This window comes from Phalacrocorax aristotelis, chromosome 2 (assembly GCF_949628215.1).
Source record: "Phalacrocorax aristotelis chromosome 2, bGulAri2.1, whole genome shotgun sequence".
NCBI classification, from domain to species: domain Eukaryota; kingdom Metazoa; phylum Chordata; class Aves; order Suliformes; family Phalacrocoracidae; genus Phalacrocorax; species Phalacrocorax aristotelis.
In genome coordinates, this window is record NC_134277.1 from 123,935,504 (window position 1) to 123,949,071 (window position 13,568).

The window sequence follows — 13,568 nt, forward strand, 5'->3', positions numbered from 1 at the left end:
GCATCCCACCATGTGAAGATATCACAATTTAGCCAAGGAGAAAGGTAACAGGTAAGATATAAACCATTTCTTTTTAATCCCCTTTTCCCCTGATAATTGCTTTTAAAAGAAACATCAAAAAAATGAACCATATAGTGATGATATTTAGCATTCTAGCATTCTATAATTAGCAAACTAGTGATTTTATTTAGCAGTCTGGCCACGAGTTGTTAAAGATGTTTTCTACAGAGATTTTTGGAATTCTAGAAGTCTGAAAACAGAACAAGCAAAAAGAAAAAAAAATTCATTGACATTTTGCCCATTTTCCAAGAGATAATGGAATTTCAAGCTTACATTCAAGAAACTGGGGTGTCTTTCGTCCTTGTGCCACAGGTGCTGTTGTGCGTTTGCCAAAGACTTGTGCATCAAAGCTGGCATAATCAAATGGTACTTTCCCAAACTTTTCCTGTTCTTTCGCCAGGGTGGCTCTGGAGGAGGTGACTGGCTGTGACGTTCTGTAGTTGTACTGAGATACCTCGGGCTGCTTTGCTAAAGTTGCCCTGCAGAGAGGAGGAAAATAATGAATGAGGAAGACAATCTCTTTAAATAACCTTTTATTGAAAAATAGGATACAGTTGCACCTCAGGATCAGAAAGTGTGCTGTTATCCCATGTAAAACTTACTGGTAAGTGTATACAAGAAATAAATAACATAAATATGGTGGCTGACCTAGTAGTCAAAGAGTACTTTGACTTCATACAAGTTCAAAGCTAGGGACACTAAAAAATCTAGTATTCTCTAGTAACAGTGTGGACTGTTTACAAGAAAGATACCGACTTACTTCTAGATAACCACTGTAGCATGGTGCTTCCTTCATTTCTAAAAATAGTCTGGATTTTTGCTAGTCAAAGGATTTGCAGTTTTATGGATCACTAGTGTTCTAACTTTACTGTGAATAAGTATGGTATAAATATAATATAAGATGATCCAAAATAATAGCTTCTGTTGTTTGGGAGGAACAAATGATTTATGGTGTGTTATTCCATTTAGTTACTGTTCAGTAACTACTTGTCTTTAGTAATTTCCTAAGGACTTTTCATATGTAGAGTTAAGGCCCGTGCAGTTGGCAGACACATGGACATAATATTCTGTAATGGCTCTGAAGGAACCATTAGAGCTGATCATGTCAATAATACACAAATTAAAGTGTCCCCAAATAGACCTGAATATAATAGGTTGTAATGGTCGTGGTGCCAATGATGTGCAAATTATGCATGTCTGTAGGGTCCATATAACTCTCAAACAAAATACATTTGCAATAAAGAATGTTTCCCCTTTTTGGTCCTATTGTATAAAAAAGATATTAAACTAATTAAATCGATAAACTTAAAATAAAGAAACTCAAAATATGGACTATTCAATGGTGGGGAAACACAATAAGCAGAGTTCTCGACCCTTTCAGATAACATGCTACTTACTGGATCACTGGAAGATTCCTCTGAGAAGAATCACAGAATAAATGAAGACTGAGCTGCTAAAAGTGCAATAAGGTCAAAGACATCTTTACTCAAGTTTCAGTGGCCAAAATATTGTAACGAAGGAGCAGTTCTTGAAAATGGTTTAAAACATTTGAGCAAGATATGAGATTTGTTTTACAGGAGGAAGACACTTGAGAACAATTGATTAGGCTATTTGTGCTGAAGTAAGATCTAGTAGAATATATTTGATTGCCTTTCAAAAGATATGCCTGTTGTCTTTGATGTCAGCCACATGCACAAGAACCAGCAGAAAGCTGCTTGTAAATTTTGAGATACAATCAAGTTATCCAGCTTTGCAGAGGTTCATCTTGGAAAACAGAGTTACCTCCATAGCTAAAATCTGAAAAGGGGGAAATCGCTGAGAAGTGATCGATGGACTTTGTGCAGAAATACTTTGGAAAGCCTACTTTGTGAGGTCTCCTACCTGTGAGTCTGGTCATGGCACTGCCCAGCTTTTGGAGGCTCGAGCTGGTTCTTTTCCTGGGACATTGCCAACTTTTCAGCTGCAGCAATTGGACAACCAGAAAGGCTGTTTAAAAGCAAGGTGAAGAAAAGAAACAAGAAATAAAAACCAAAACAAACCCATGTTAAAATTAAATCTTAAGTAAAGGGAATGTGTGCTGTGAAACCCAATGGCTTCAAACTTCTCTGTGTATCTATGGAAGCTGCTGCTATTATAGCCCAGATTCATCTTTTTTCCAACCCTTAATGCGAAACTGTGAAATCCATGTATTTGAGGTGATATATCTGGAAACGGAATCATGTAGGAGTTTTCCACAGTTCTGCTTTGATGTCTGGTGGCTGGCAAGTCACTAGTAAATTTTTTGACAAATGCCATTTACTTTATCAGCTAAACCATGCATGTAAGCCTCCTACTGATTAAAAGGAAAGTGAATTTGGGGAGAAAACAGGGGTATGTGAACAACTGTTACCAAAGAACACATTTTTTTCATTTTACATTGTGCTTTCCTTTTTTCTATTTGCTTTATTACATTACAACATGATTTCTTACCCTATTCATGGATTGCTTATGATACAGCGAATGGGCTGCAAAGATGACTGGGGATTTAAAACAGGAAACACAATGAAGAAATATTTTCTGGTTCCGTATATATTCTTGTAGACAAGCTTGTGATATCTCTGGTAAAGACTACAGATAGTAACACAGTATGATAATCCTTGATTTTTGTGCCCTCATACAATAACCAATCAACCAATCAATCACCAACAAAAAAGAAAATCCCACAAAAACTCAGTTCAACAAAGAAGGTTGGCTTCAAAAATTTTCTGTTCCAAGTTTGATCCTAAGATTGACATCATCTTTTCCCAGAAGCACTATAATGGAAGATTTTGGCTTGCTAGCCTCCAGCAGAAAGCAGTGCTGACAAGAGCCGTGCCGACAGCTGCGTCTTGCTGGAGACAGAGTGCGTCAGCTCTCTGCCTCACCTGCAGCCCAGCTGTGATTCCCCAGCTGTCTGTCTGGAAGGCTTTTCTCAACTTTACTTTCTCCCTGCAGGCAAGCAAGTTAAACAGACAAGAGCATTCCAAGCGGGAAGATGACATTCCTGAGGGTAATAAATGGAATTAGTTTTTACAGGGATTCTAAAGAGATCCACTTAAAATTTCCTGTTTTGCTAAAAGGGAATGTGCCTTGATGGGAAGTTCCTGCCAAGGGCTAACATGTATGTGATGCAAAACAAAGAGTCTTTGGTTTCTGATGGGTTTTCCAGTAGTAGCAAAAATAATATATTTGTTCATTCCAGCCCCTTTTACATGATGATGTTTCACTGTGAGGACTGTAATGAAATTGTAGTTTGCAATCTCATCTCTGAAAAAATACTAGTAGGATTTGCCATCCTCAGTGCTGCAGCCATTTTTGATATAATGAAATTAAACAGAATTATTTGGTTATAAATAATACAGGCTATCCTTGCAGTTCATAGGCATTCTGCAGTGTAGTGCATAATAATTCCAAGACTTGCCCATCAATTTACTCCCAAGTATATGTTAGATTTTAAGTGGACAGGAACTTTTCTGAACTACCTTCTGTGTGTGTTGCGATTGCTGTTGACATGTCCTCTTCCAGTGCATCCTGGGGTGGGGCACTTTAAAACATTTTCATGCATGGCAAGAACTGAACAGGAATAAGAAAAAAAAATGTGATAATATCATACATCAGTTAAAAATACATGTATTAAAAATATATGAAAATTTGTTCTTCAGACTCAGATTCTCAATTCTGTTGCATTTTGACCACAGAAGAAAAGGAGAAGGAAAGGACCTACAATACAGCAAGGCTGGTACCTACAGCGTATACCAGTTTATCCCTCCATTGCTGTAGTGTGGCTTCCCACACACACACTAGTGTTTCTATGGACTTCAAAAGAACAAAGGCAGAAGTTAGCAAGGGTGCTACAACCTGAAGCCCTTTGCCCTCTGGTCTGTACACCGCTAACACAGTACATGTACATTTCTTATGCCTTTTAATGTGGATGGTTTTCACTAAGACTGAGATGTATGTCTGTGTAAAACAGAATGTGTCTTTGTACATCTACCTTCGTGACTTCAGTACTGCATTACCCCTTTGGGTGCACAGTGCTTCAAAAAAGCTGACTGTTCTGTCCACTGGTTTGTTCTGTCAGGAACCAAACTGTAATTTTTTATTATTTTTTTTTTCCAGCAGGACAGAACACAATTGATTGGAAGTGTGATAATTAACAAAGGCTTGTTAATTTTAACTTTTTAGAAAGTTAATTTTGCTAAGGCCTTCCAAATGCAGCATACTGCTTAACTCAGCAGTTGTTTCCATAAATACAGTTAGGAATAGGATGTTGGTAAAGTGCAAGTATCCTTTTAATTTGTTGTTACGCATGCCACCACAAAAAAATCAATCTGAATAACTAGGTTGTTTAACAAATATTTTCACATTAGGTTCTGGCTTATCATGCAGCATTTCATTGCATCACATTGCAAGATTACACACAGACACAAACCCATGTAATCAGATCAGCACAGGTAGAAATAAGCAGGGAGATTCAGGCTAGACTGGGCATAAAAGAATTAGCACAATACAGTCATACGTACTGTGGACCAACGCTGGGATGCAATGGTGGAAGTAACTTTTTTGATCTCAGTGGTAAGGGAGACACTGGAAACATCTCTGACTAAGCATGCCCAGACCTCTCAGTTCTTGGCAATGAAAACCAGCATCCTCGGTGTGTGATTACTACAAATCAGGTCACAGCTCTGAAACAAGCAGGTGACTTCTGCTCTGTATGCCTTAGCAATGAATCTTGAAGATTCATAAGACTACAGCGTGCAGGTCTGGTAGCAGGGTGGGCAGAGTTTGGTTCTGATCTTATTCTTCCCAGGCGACCCAAGAAGCCTACTATTGTTTGTAATGCTACTGCTAAGGAGTACTTGAGCTTCACAAGTGTGGGAAGTAGGACCGTGACTAAAAGCTGGAGGGCAAAGAAGGTGCAATTGCTCCTCTGTCAGCCTCATTCTGCAATCTCACCCAGAAAAAGTGGGTTTCTTTTCCAGCATGAACACAATACCCACAATACCAGGCCAGATTCAGTTGTTATTCTGGACCGTGGGGTGACGATACTCACTTTCTAGTGGCACTCTAACTTTATGTGGACAGCCTGAGAGACTGCGGTGGTGAGGGTACAGCCCAGTCACATGCCCTGTGCCATCACATCCTGGGATGGGGCATTTGGTTTCTCTCTTTTCAGGCCTGGGTGAATCTGCAGAGAAATCAGATAAGGATTTTGTTTGGTTTTAGCCCCTGTCTGCACTCAGCTGAGTGTTCCTAGCAGCATGATACTCTCTATTTTGTATTTCAGATGTAATTCCTACAGAAAGTTTTAACAGAGACATATGCAATTTAAGCATCACTTTAGGTTTTCATACTGTGTCCTTTAAACAATGGCTCCCCCACTCCCAATGTGCCATTTATGTGCTAAACTGTGTAGCTTTAGGATTGCAGTGTCATTTATTCCATTCAAAGCCTCAAACAGGACAGAAGCCACAATCCAATAAGCCAGAAATCTGGCAGCATTAGCCAACAGCAAGATCTATAAAGGAATAAATAAAAAAGCAGAAACAATCTTTTACTCTGTTAATGTCAGACTCCAGGAAGCTGGGACGACCAAATAAAAGCTGAGGTGTGAAACAAACAAACAAACAAACAAAAAGCATTTCAACCAGAAACCATTCCTTAAATATCGCACATCTCTAGGCTGTAGGTTCTTTGTTAGGAAACTGAATACATGCCACTTTACATTTGAGAGGCAAGGCAAGCAGCTCCCTCTGGTACACGTGGCAGTGCTGCTTTGTGGAGCAGCCCACAACGACAGTGAAAACATGGAGCAGCCGATACCCTTTCAAAGGCGAGGTCTCAGCCCAGCCCCACAGCTACCACTCTGTAATTGCCGCAGTGCATTCCCAATTTTTGTTTCAAGCACCTAGAATTGTGCGAGAAGCACTGGTCAGAAAGCCTTTATTTGATTTCCAATGCAGGATCAAAAGTCTGGGCGAGAAAGGAATGAATTCTGGTCCAGAAATTCTCTTGTGAGAAATCTGGAGGAAGTGGCCGCATAAATTGCTGAGGATGGTTTTAGCTCCATCTGTGATTGGCTGCCAACAGCATTCGGCGCTGGGGGAGAAAACAGCTGCAGCCAGCACAGGGAACAGCCTCCTTCAAGCTCGTTTTGTTGGACCGCGAGGTAGGACGTGCTTAGGGACAGGTTCGCCAGAGACAGCTGAGGGTTAAACTTCCTGGCAAGACTTTAGGTTAAAAAAAAAAAAAAATTAAACAGGGGGGGAAGAAAATAGACTGCGCATCAACAGGAGACCACATGCTTTTTAGAATCACTGCAAATAGAAAGTGCTGCAACTGTGGATAGAAAATAATGAGGGACCCTGAAATACGATTTAATTTTCCCCCCACTAATTGGAAAGGTCTATCATTAAAAAGATGGAAAAATATAAATTTAATCCATGTCTTTCTGATGTAGCATCCAAGAAAGAGCTGATGGAATTTATGGTGGATTTTAAAAAAAACAGTTAATTATGTAAAGTGAAAAAATTATGTGCCTGATCCTATATTGACTAAAATCATATGGTGTTTATACAACCTTAACAAAGCCTAGTTTGCTCCTTCATGAGTGTTACCTCTGAACTCACCTGCAGACTGCAGCTAATAATAATATGAGGCAAACCAGGAAGGACCAGGTTCTGCCATGCTTACCATCACTGCTCCTTCCTATGTGTGCTCTGAGAAAGTCACACTGAGACCAATATGAACTTGGTGAACACAGCTGGTCTCAGGAAAAGAAAAGATATCTGTAAAATTCCTGCATATAGCATAGTCATCTGAGCAAATAAAGGTTCATGTAGTTTAGCAAGGAGATTAATACCGTGCATGCACCCTTTAAGACATGTTACTGAAAAGACTGCTTGGGACAGAAAAATAAGATCACAGAATCACAGAATTATGCATGCATAATCTTCCCAAGTACTACAGGAAATATTTTATAGTTACAACTCCTAAGAAAACTTGTCAGTTATCTTATATACTAAATGCTTCAGATAACTAGACTACTATAGTATTTGCAACGTCCACAGGGACTACTCTAAAGTAACACTGGAAATAATACCAAAGTAGATCATTTATCAAAAGCAGAAATCGCAGCAATACTGGGGTGACCTCAGTATATTTGGAAGCCCAATAGGAAAAGTCAAAGGACAGATGAATGTAATGTTACTTCAGCAGGGAATGTGCTTACAACACGACATCTCTTGATGTTCGGTAATTATCCTCAATTGAGGAGTTTCATACAAGACAGCCCAGTTTACAAATCAAACCAAAATCTTTTAAATCTCCACTTCTGGAAGCCTGATTAAGTACTGAAAATTGAACAATGTTCCTACAGCTTTGTAGGATGCCACAAACCATCACAAACAATAAAGATTTTGGAACTTACTGGTAATTCTGCTGATGGCGAATGAGGCAGAAGAGCACGGCTTGTGCTTTCCTGGCTCAGAAGTGCTGGCTGTAGCAAAATGTAATGTTGATACGTGAAGTAGACTGAACTCGGAAAACACATGGCTTAGGAATTAGGTGGTATGTTTGGAAGAGGCCAATTTTTCACCCTAACCTTTCCTTAAGCACCGTTTTAATGCCCTCTCTTTTGGCTGCTGACATTTAGGAGGTATGTATTAACGCCCTATGGAGGAGGAGGTGGAGGAGGAGGAAAAGGAGGAGAAGGAGTGTCAGTGCCAGCTACACAGCCCTTTTGGTACCCATTACTGATCATTTCACATAGCGGTTTGGCAGGAAGCCAAGTACCTAGCGTTTAACCTGGTTAGATGTAAGGCACTAGTGTGAAGGTACATAATTAACAAAATTACCAGCTAAATTCCAGATTCCTTACTGTTGCTATAAAACCAAGCTCAGAATCCTCTATCAGTCACAGGATAAACGCTTAAGCCAGTAAGAACAGCCAAAAATACTTCCTTACGTTTGTTGCTAAATATCTGTCTCCCACCAATGTCAATAACTTTGGTTTGCCTCCTTTCCCCTGCTAGGTGCTCCAGAAGAAACCTATCCAGTTCCTTGTAGGTGCTGTGAAACACATGCCCTTGCTCTGCCTGCAGAGCGATTGCTTGTTCTAGCAAACTCAAGTTCCCTTTTGTTTTGTCCAGCTCAACCGACACTTCTGTGGTTTCTGACAGGCACTCGTTGTCGTCTTCTTCACTTTCAGGGAAGGGATTCTGAATCCTCTTCTCAAAAGGATCTGGGTGAGACTCCTGGGGTGCTCTTAGCTCTGTTTCTGAGTCACAAAGTGTTTCACAAGGGCCAAATTCTACCTCTTCCTTCTTAATTTCTGGGACTTCGAGGATGCTAGGTTGATTACACTCTACAATATACTTCTGAGTTACATGGGGCTTTACACCAGTTTCTTCTGAGAAATTTGAGGAGCTGTCCCACTCGTTGTCCATAATTTCAGAGTTACTTTCATTTTCCTCAGACGAACAGTATTTTGGGTCAGAAATAACAGTCTTTTCCTTTCCTTCAGCTGAGTTAATCATGTAACATTCATCAGTGTCATCACTTTCTGTTTTTAAGGATTGAATGCCGCTATCATTTAGATTTTCTGCCACTGTTTCTCTGGGTGCATCTTTTGCTAATTTTCCCAAGTTCATCAAAGATTTGGCCACAGCATCTTGATAGCTGGAGCAGTTATCTTTTCTTTGACTGGAATTTTCTTGCCCACCTGAATGAGGGGTTTCCTCAGATGATTTTGGAGTACTTTCCTCTGTGTAAGAAAAAAGCAAGAGAAAAATATGTAAGAATAGCTGCTTTTTATATCTTGTAGAAGTGTTATGATGATATTTACTTACCAATCACCATTTGTTTACTCAAAGGTACTCTGAAATGATTGAATCCACACCAAGGTAGTGTTTGAAATGACTGCTTGTAGCATCAGGAAAAGCCCTTCTAAGATTATATCTACTTTAGACTATAGCTTCAAAGCTATATGAGAAAATAAATATGTTGCCATTTTCCAGCGATGGTGAAGACATATATTATATTAGAACACATGCACATTCATATACATTCATATAAATATAATGTGCCATATATATACGTATACACACAATCTACATAATAAATGCATATATATAGATACACACAAGCACACACACACATATTTTAAAATTCCTCCGATCTATTTGCACTTTTCTTTCATCTAAGATTCCCAAATATTTTTACAAAATAGACCCTAATTACTTTCCCAGTCACCCCAGGTCCCATGAAAGACCTTGACGGAAAAAAAACTCAGTACTTCACAAAGGGCAAGCTCCTGGTCACCATTGTAATTGCCACATTAAGTGATAGATCAGGTCATGCACAGGCAAACAGAAATGGTTGTTATGTACAGACTCATAAAGGACTTGTTAAAGACACCACTGAAGTGCATCCTGTCTTTATAAACATCTTTCTTCAGAAGAAAAGCAGCAGCCAGCAGGTAATACAGGCTGCATGTAGGAGAGGTTGTCAGTGTGGAAGACAATATGCCTTTTGTATCTCATTTAATTTTTTATAAACATTTCCTCTGACAAGGACACTCAAAAATACATCTCCATCATCTTCCTTTCTGGTAATTATCTCTCTAAAATCAACACTGGTTTGCCAGGATCAAGTAAATATTGCCATAGTAACTAAAAGCATTTTTGGATGAAGGGAAGAATTTAGTCACAACACTAGCCCCTTCAATAATGCTGATTATAGGGTACATACTTTTGTTGGGATCTATTCAACATAAACTGAAAAATTTAACATTTTACTTCCTAGAAAGGAGGATGAATAAACAAGCACAGACTATTTCATAAGATGTGTCTGTCCTTTCCTGAATCAGAAGAACTCCAGGTTTAAATAATAAATTAAGCATAGTCTAAAATGCAAATGAAGTTTCTCTCAATAACACAGCGAGCTATTAAGAGAAAGTGTAAAGGGTTATGATAATTTTAAAGTATTATGAACTACAGAAAACAAATAAAAAGCATTTTCAGTGAATATGTCCAATTCATTGAACTATTCTCTCAATCCACTTAACTACCCACATGTGTACAATAATGATTTATAGACATTATACCTAATTATGCATATTTGGGCTGTGTTAGAGTGCCTAACAAAAGCTCTAGAAAGCAACAATTACCTCTGTTGCTTAGCTACATAGTTTAAAATATTCCTATTAAGTGCAGATTATTGTGGAGGGGAAAAGGGGGACAAAAATGCACATGTGCACCACAATGCATTTCACTTTACTGCTGCCAAACTGTTAGCATTTTGGGTCACTTCCAGTTTACATAATTGTTTGGTTCAACTGTTTGTTATATGTTAAAAGAAAATATTGATTAATTCTTATTCTTCTTAGGAAAATTGGACTCATGCAGGGAGAGGTGGCCTTGTGCACTGTGTGCATAAAGTTGTATTTTAAAAAAATGTCTGTAAACCTTAGTGTAAGTTTTTAGCAGCTGGTCTAGTACCACACACATTGCAGTATTCTGAATAAAGAAGTCTGCTGTCTTTTCACATCTCAGCAAGTAAGAGTGATGATTTGGCTCTATAACCAACTTTAGTTAAATGGGGTTTTATTATTTGCTTTTCTGCCATTTGGAAAATAACAGAATCCCATCAGTGGGTCATTTCAAAAAGTAAGAAGTACTGGTTTTAAAAGAAATCTCCTACCCTTCAAAACAAAACAAAACAAACAAAACTTGATAAGAGTAACAGGTCTTTTCAGTTATTTTTCTGTGTGAAAGATGAAAAATAATATAAATCCATGATAACAGATCTTTGTTGCTTAAATAATTAGCAATTTTTAAATGCAATGTTTAAAAATTTGTTGTTGAACCAGTCTTAACGGTTCAGCTGTCCCGTCTTTGCTTTTCACTTCTACGGACTGTAAATTTACTTTAAAAATAATCAAAACTCAGCTTAGTTTACAGTTGCATCAATCCATGAACCGAAGCATTTACTGATCAACAGACAAGAATCATGAGTTCATAATAAAATGAGCAATATTACACTAAGAAACTACAAATAAACCTACCTACCCAGGCCAGCTGCATGCTTTAGCTGAAATTTATTTTGTAGATGGCAAAATTAATGCAAAAGGGACAGACTGTATTATTACTGACACAAGCAGGTTGGGAGAAATCTCACTGGTATTAAATATTTTTGAAATTGAGTGGTTTTTTTCTTTTGACTGAAGGGATGGGTGCAAATAGGGTTCGCCTACATTTATATCAATGGACCTGGCCCAACATGTGCCCTTTTTAAAAAAAAAGAACCAGTTAAATAACTTAGGTTCATCTGTATATAGCACAAGTTCTACCTTTATGCCCATCTTAGTACTTTCCCTTCAAGAAGTTCTTCAAGCTGTGGAGGGGACAGACACAAGAGAAAGAAAAAAAATTCCCTGGGGGCAGCTCTGGATGGCCAGGAATGAGGCTGAATCAATACAAGAAAAAATAGCTAAAATCTATATATCTTAAAAAATAAACAACCAAACCAAACAAAAACCAAACCCCACAGCCCATACAGGAATTCTTACTCAAACAGCTTATTTTCTGGTGTTAAGAGATAGAAATACTCCTTGCAGGCTGGACAGGCACTGAGAAGCATGGAACTTTTTTCTTTATTAATTTATTTTAGTAATGTGACACAAAAGACAGAGACATTGGGTATCAACTTTTAATTAATGTACTGTTTGAGAGGGAGCTCCCTTCTCAGCTTTCACACTGATGGGATGCAGATCCCTGGAAGGGACTCCTCCTAGAAGATTTACAAGGCACAACTGGCTGAAATCTTTGCCACACAGAAATGACACAAATACTTCCACTGATTTTGGTAGAACTGGGATTTGGCTCTTTAATCTGAAAGGCAGCTGCCTCCTTCTTCTCTGTATTCTATAGTATTCATATGTTCAAAATTTGGAGGGTTTGTTTTGTTTTTAAGGAAATTCTATTTAGAGTAGATAAAGGTATAAATTCCTAATCTCACTTCATCATAGAATCGTAGAACATCCCAGGTTGGAATACATCTCGAAAGATCATCTGGTCCAAACTTTTGTGGGAAAGGGAGCCTAGATGAGATTATCTAGCACTCTGTCCTTCAAAATATTTGATAAGAAGAAACTGAGTGGAAAATAAATTACCTTTAAATTCCTGTGGCAACCAGCAACTGAGTGGAATGCAAGTTCATTCTGTTTTCATATTATCTATCATTACTAATTTCCCAGAGCCAGGACACATTGCTTTTATCTTGACATTTGCTATCTACTGATGACTCCTCCCTTCAAAAAAAAGGAGGATGTATTCCACTGATATTTTCTCGCTTGCCTGATTAATGATTTGTGCAGGACTTCTTAAACAAATATGTGACAGCCAGTTTAGCTTGATATTTCTTATCCGTCTTGAATATATATAACTACATATTAGAAAGAAAGAGCAATAAAGACACTGTAGCTAAATCTTTCTCTCTCCCTATCCTCTTCCATAGTTTCCAGCATACATGTTGTAGAAGTTTCTATAAATTGTTGGTCATGTTTGGCTTAGCAGAGTTGGAATAACAAGTGTAAAAGTGCTGAGTCTAATAATCGTGTTAAACAGAACACACGTAGCAGTCACATGCATGAAATTGCTTTGCTAAATGTTAAAGTCAACAATGTTTTGCTAAGCAGGTTTTTTTTTTTCTTCCTGAGAGCTTTATATATTCCAGTGAAAATCTGCTCTTCATAAATGTGTTTTTCTCAGTGGTGGGCTTAACCTTGTTCTTTGACAGAGCTAGTGGAGAAGCAGATGCTGCTCCATATCTGACCTTCTGCAGTAGTTTTCTCTCTGTGTGACCTACAAAGCATTTACTAGACCCCAGGAGGAGTTATTGTACAAAATAATTGGAAGTACGATGGTTAAACCTAGACAGAAATACACCATCCCAACTCTGTTAGAAGTCAAACACATTCTGCATCCGTTTTGAAAATACTGTTTCATATCTCTCTTCCTGTGGAATTCAGGTTCAAGCAGAGCCACGCTGCATCACTACCTGGAGTTGAGCTGCTTTCGAGGACACTGATCTCTTCCTGTAAATCTGTCCTGTCTTCATTTTCTTCTTTGCATTCCACACTGGGGCTGTAGTGGCGGGGTTTCATTAACAGGGACTTCCTTTTGTTGACGGGAATGCCTGATACCTGTTCTTCAGCTTTTCTCTTCTTAGCCATGGAGCATTTGTAGGCACTGCAATGATCAACCAGCAAAGAAAGAGAAAAAAGTGGGAGAAGTGAGGGGTAAATCATTTAAAAAATAGCACCATCCTCCAGTTTAATTCTAAGTATAAAAGTGAGGATTGACAAAATATTGCAGTTTCAGCAAGTTGTGTTTAGTGGAGTTTTAATTTTAGCTCTCGTACTCGAAGTTCAGGGCACAGTCAAGTCCCATTTCTTTTCACTGCTGCCAATACCTGTTTAGGGGAAGGGT

The 13,568-nt window shown here is 38.5% G+C and overlaps 1 protein-coding gene across 1 annotated transcript in view; it reads right to left on the reverse strand.

The window, feature by feature from the left end:
* The window catches only part of ST18 (ST18 C2H2C-type zinc finger transcription factor), a 51,020-nt gene extending 37,692 nt beyond the window's left edge, over nt 1-13,328 (reverse strand). The window contains exons 1-6 of the mRNA XM_075085017.1: nt 13,138-13,328; nt 8,045-8,842; nt 5,132-5,266; nt 3,561-3,651; nt 1,942-2,046; nt 334-539 (exon numbers count right to left, since the gene is read on the reverse strand). Of these exons, the coding sequence (XP_074941118.1) occupies nt 334-539; nt 1,942-2,046; nt 3,561-3,651; nt 5,132-5,266; nt 8,045-8,842; nt 13,138-13,312 (1,510 nt within the window). The 5' untranslated portion in view covers nt 13,313-13,328. The remainder of the gene's footprint in view (nt 1-333; nt 540-1,941; nt 2,047-3,560; nt 3,652-5,131; nt 5,267-8,044; nt 8,843-13,137) is intronic.
* Between the last annotated feature and the right edge of the window lie 240 nt (nt 13,329-13,568).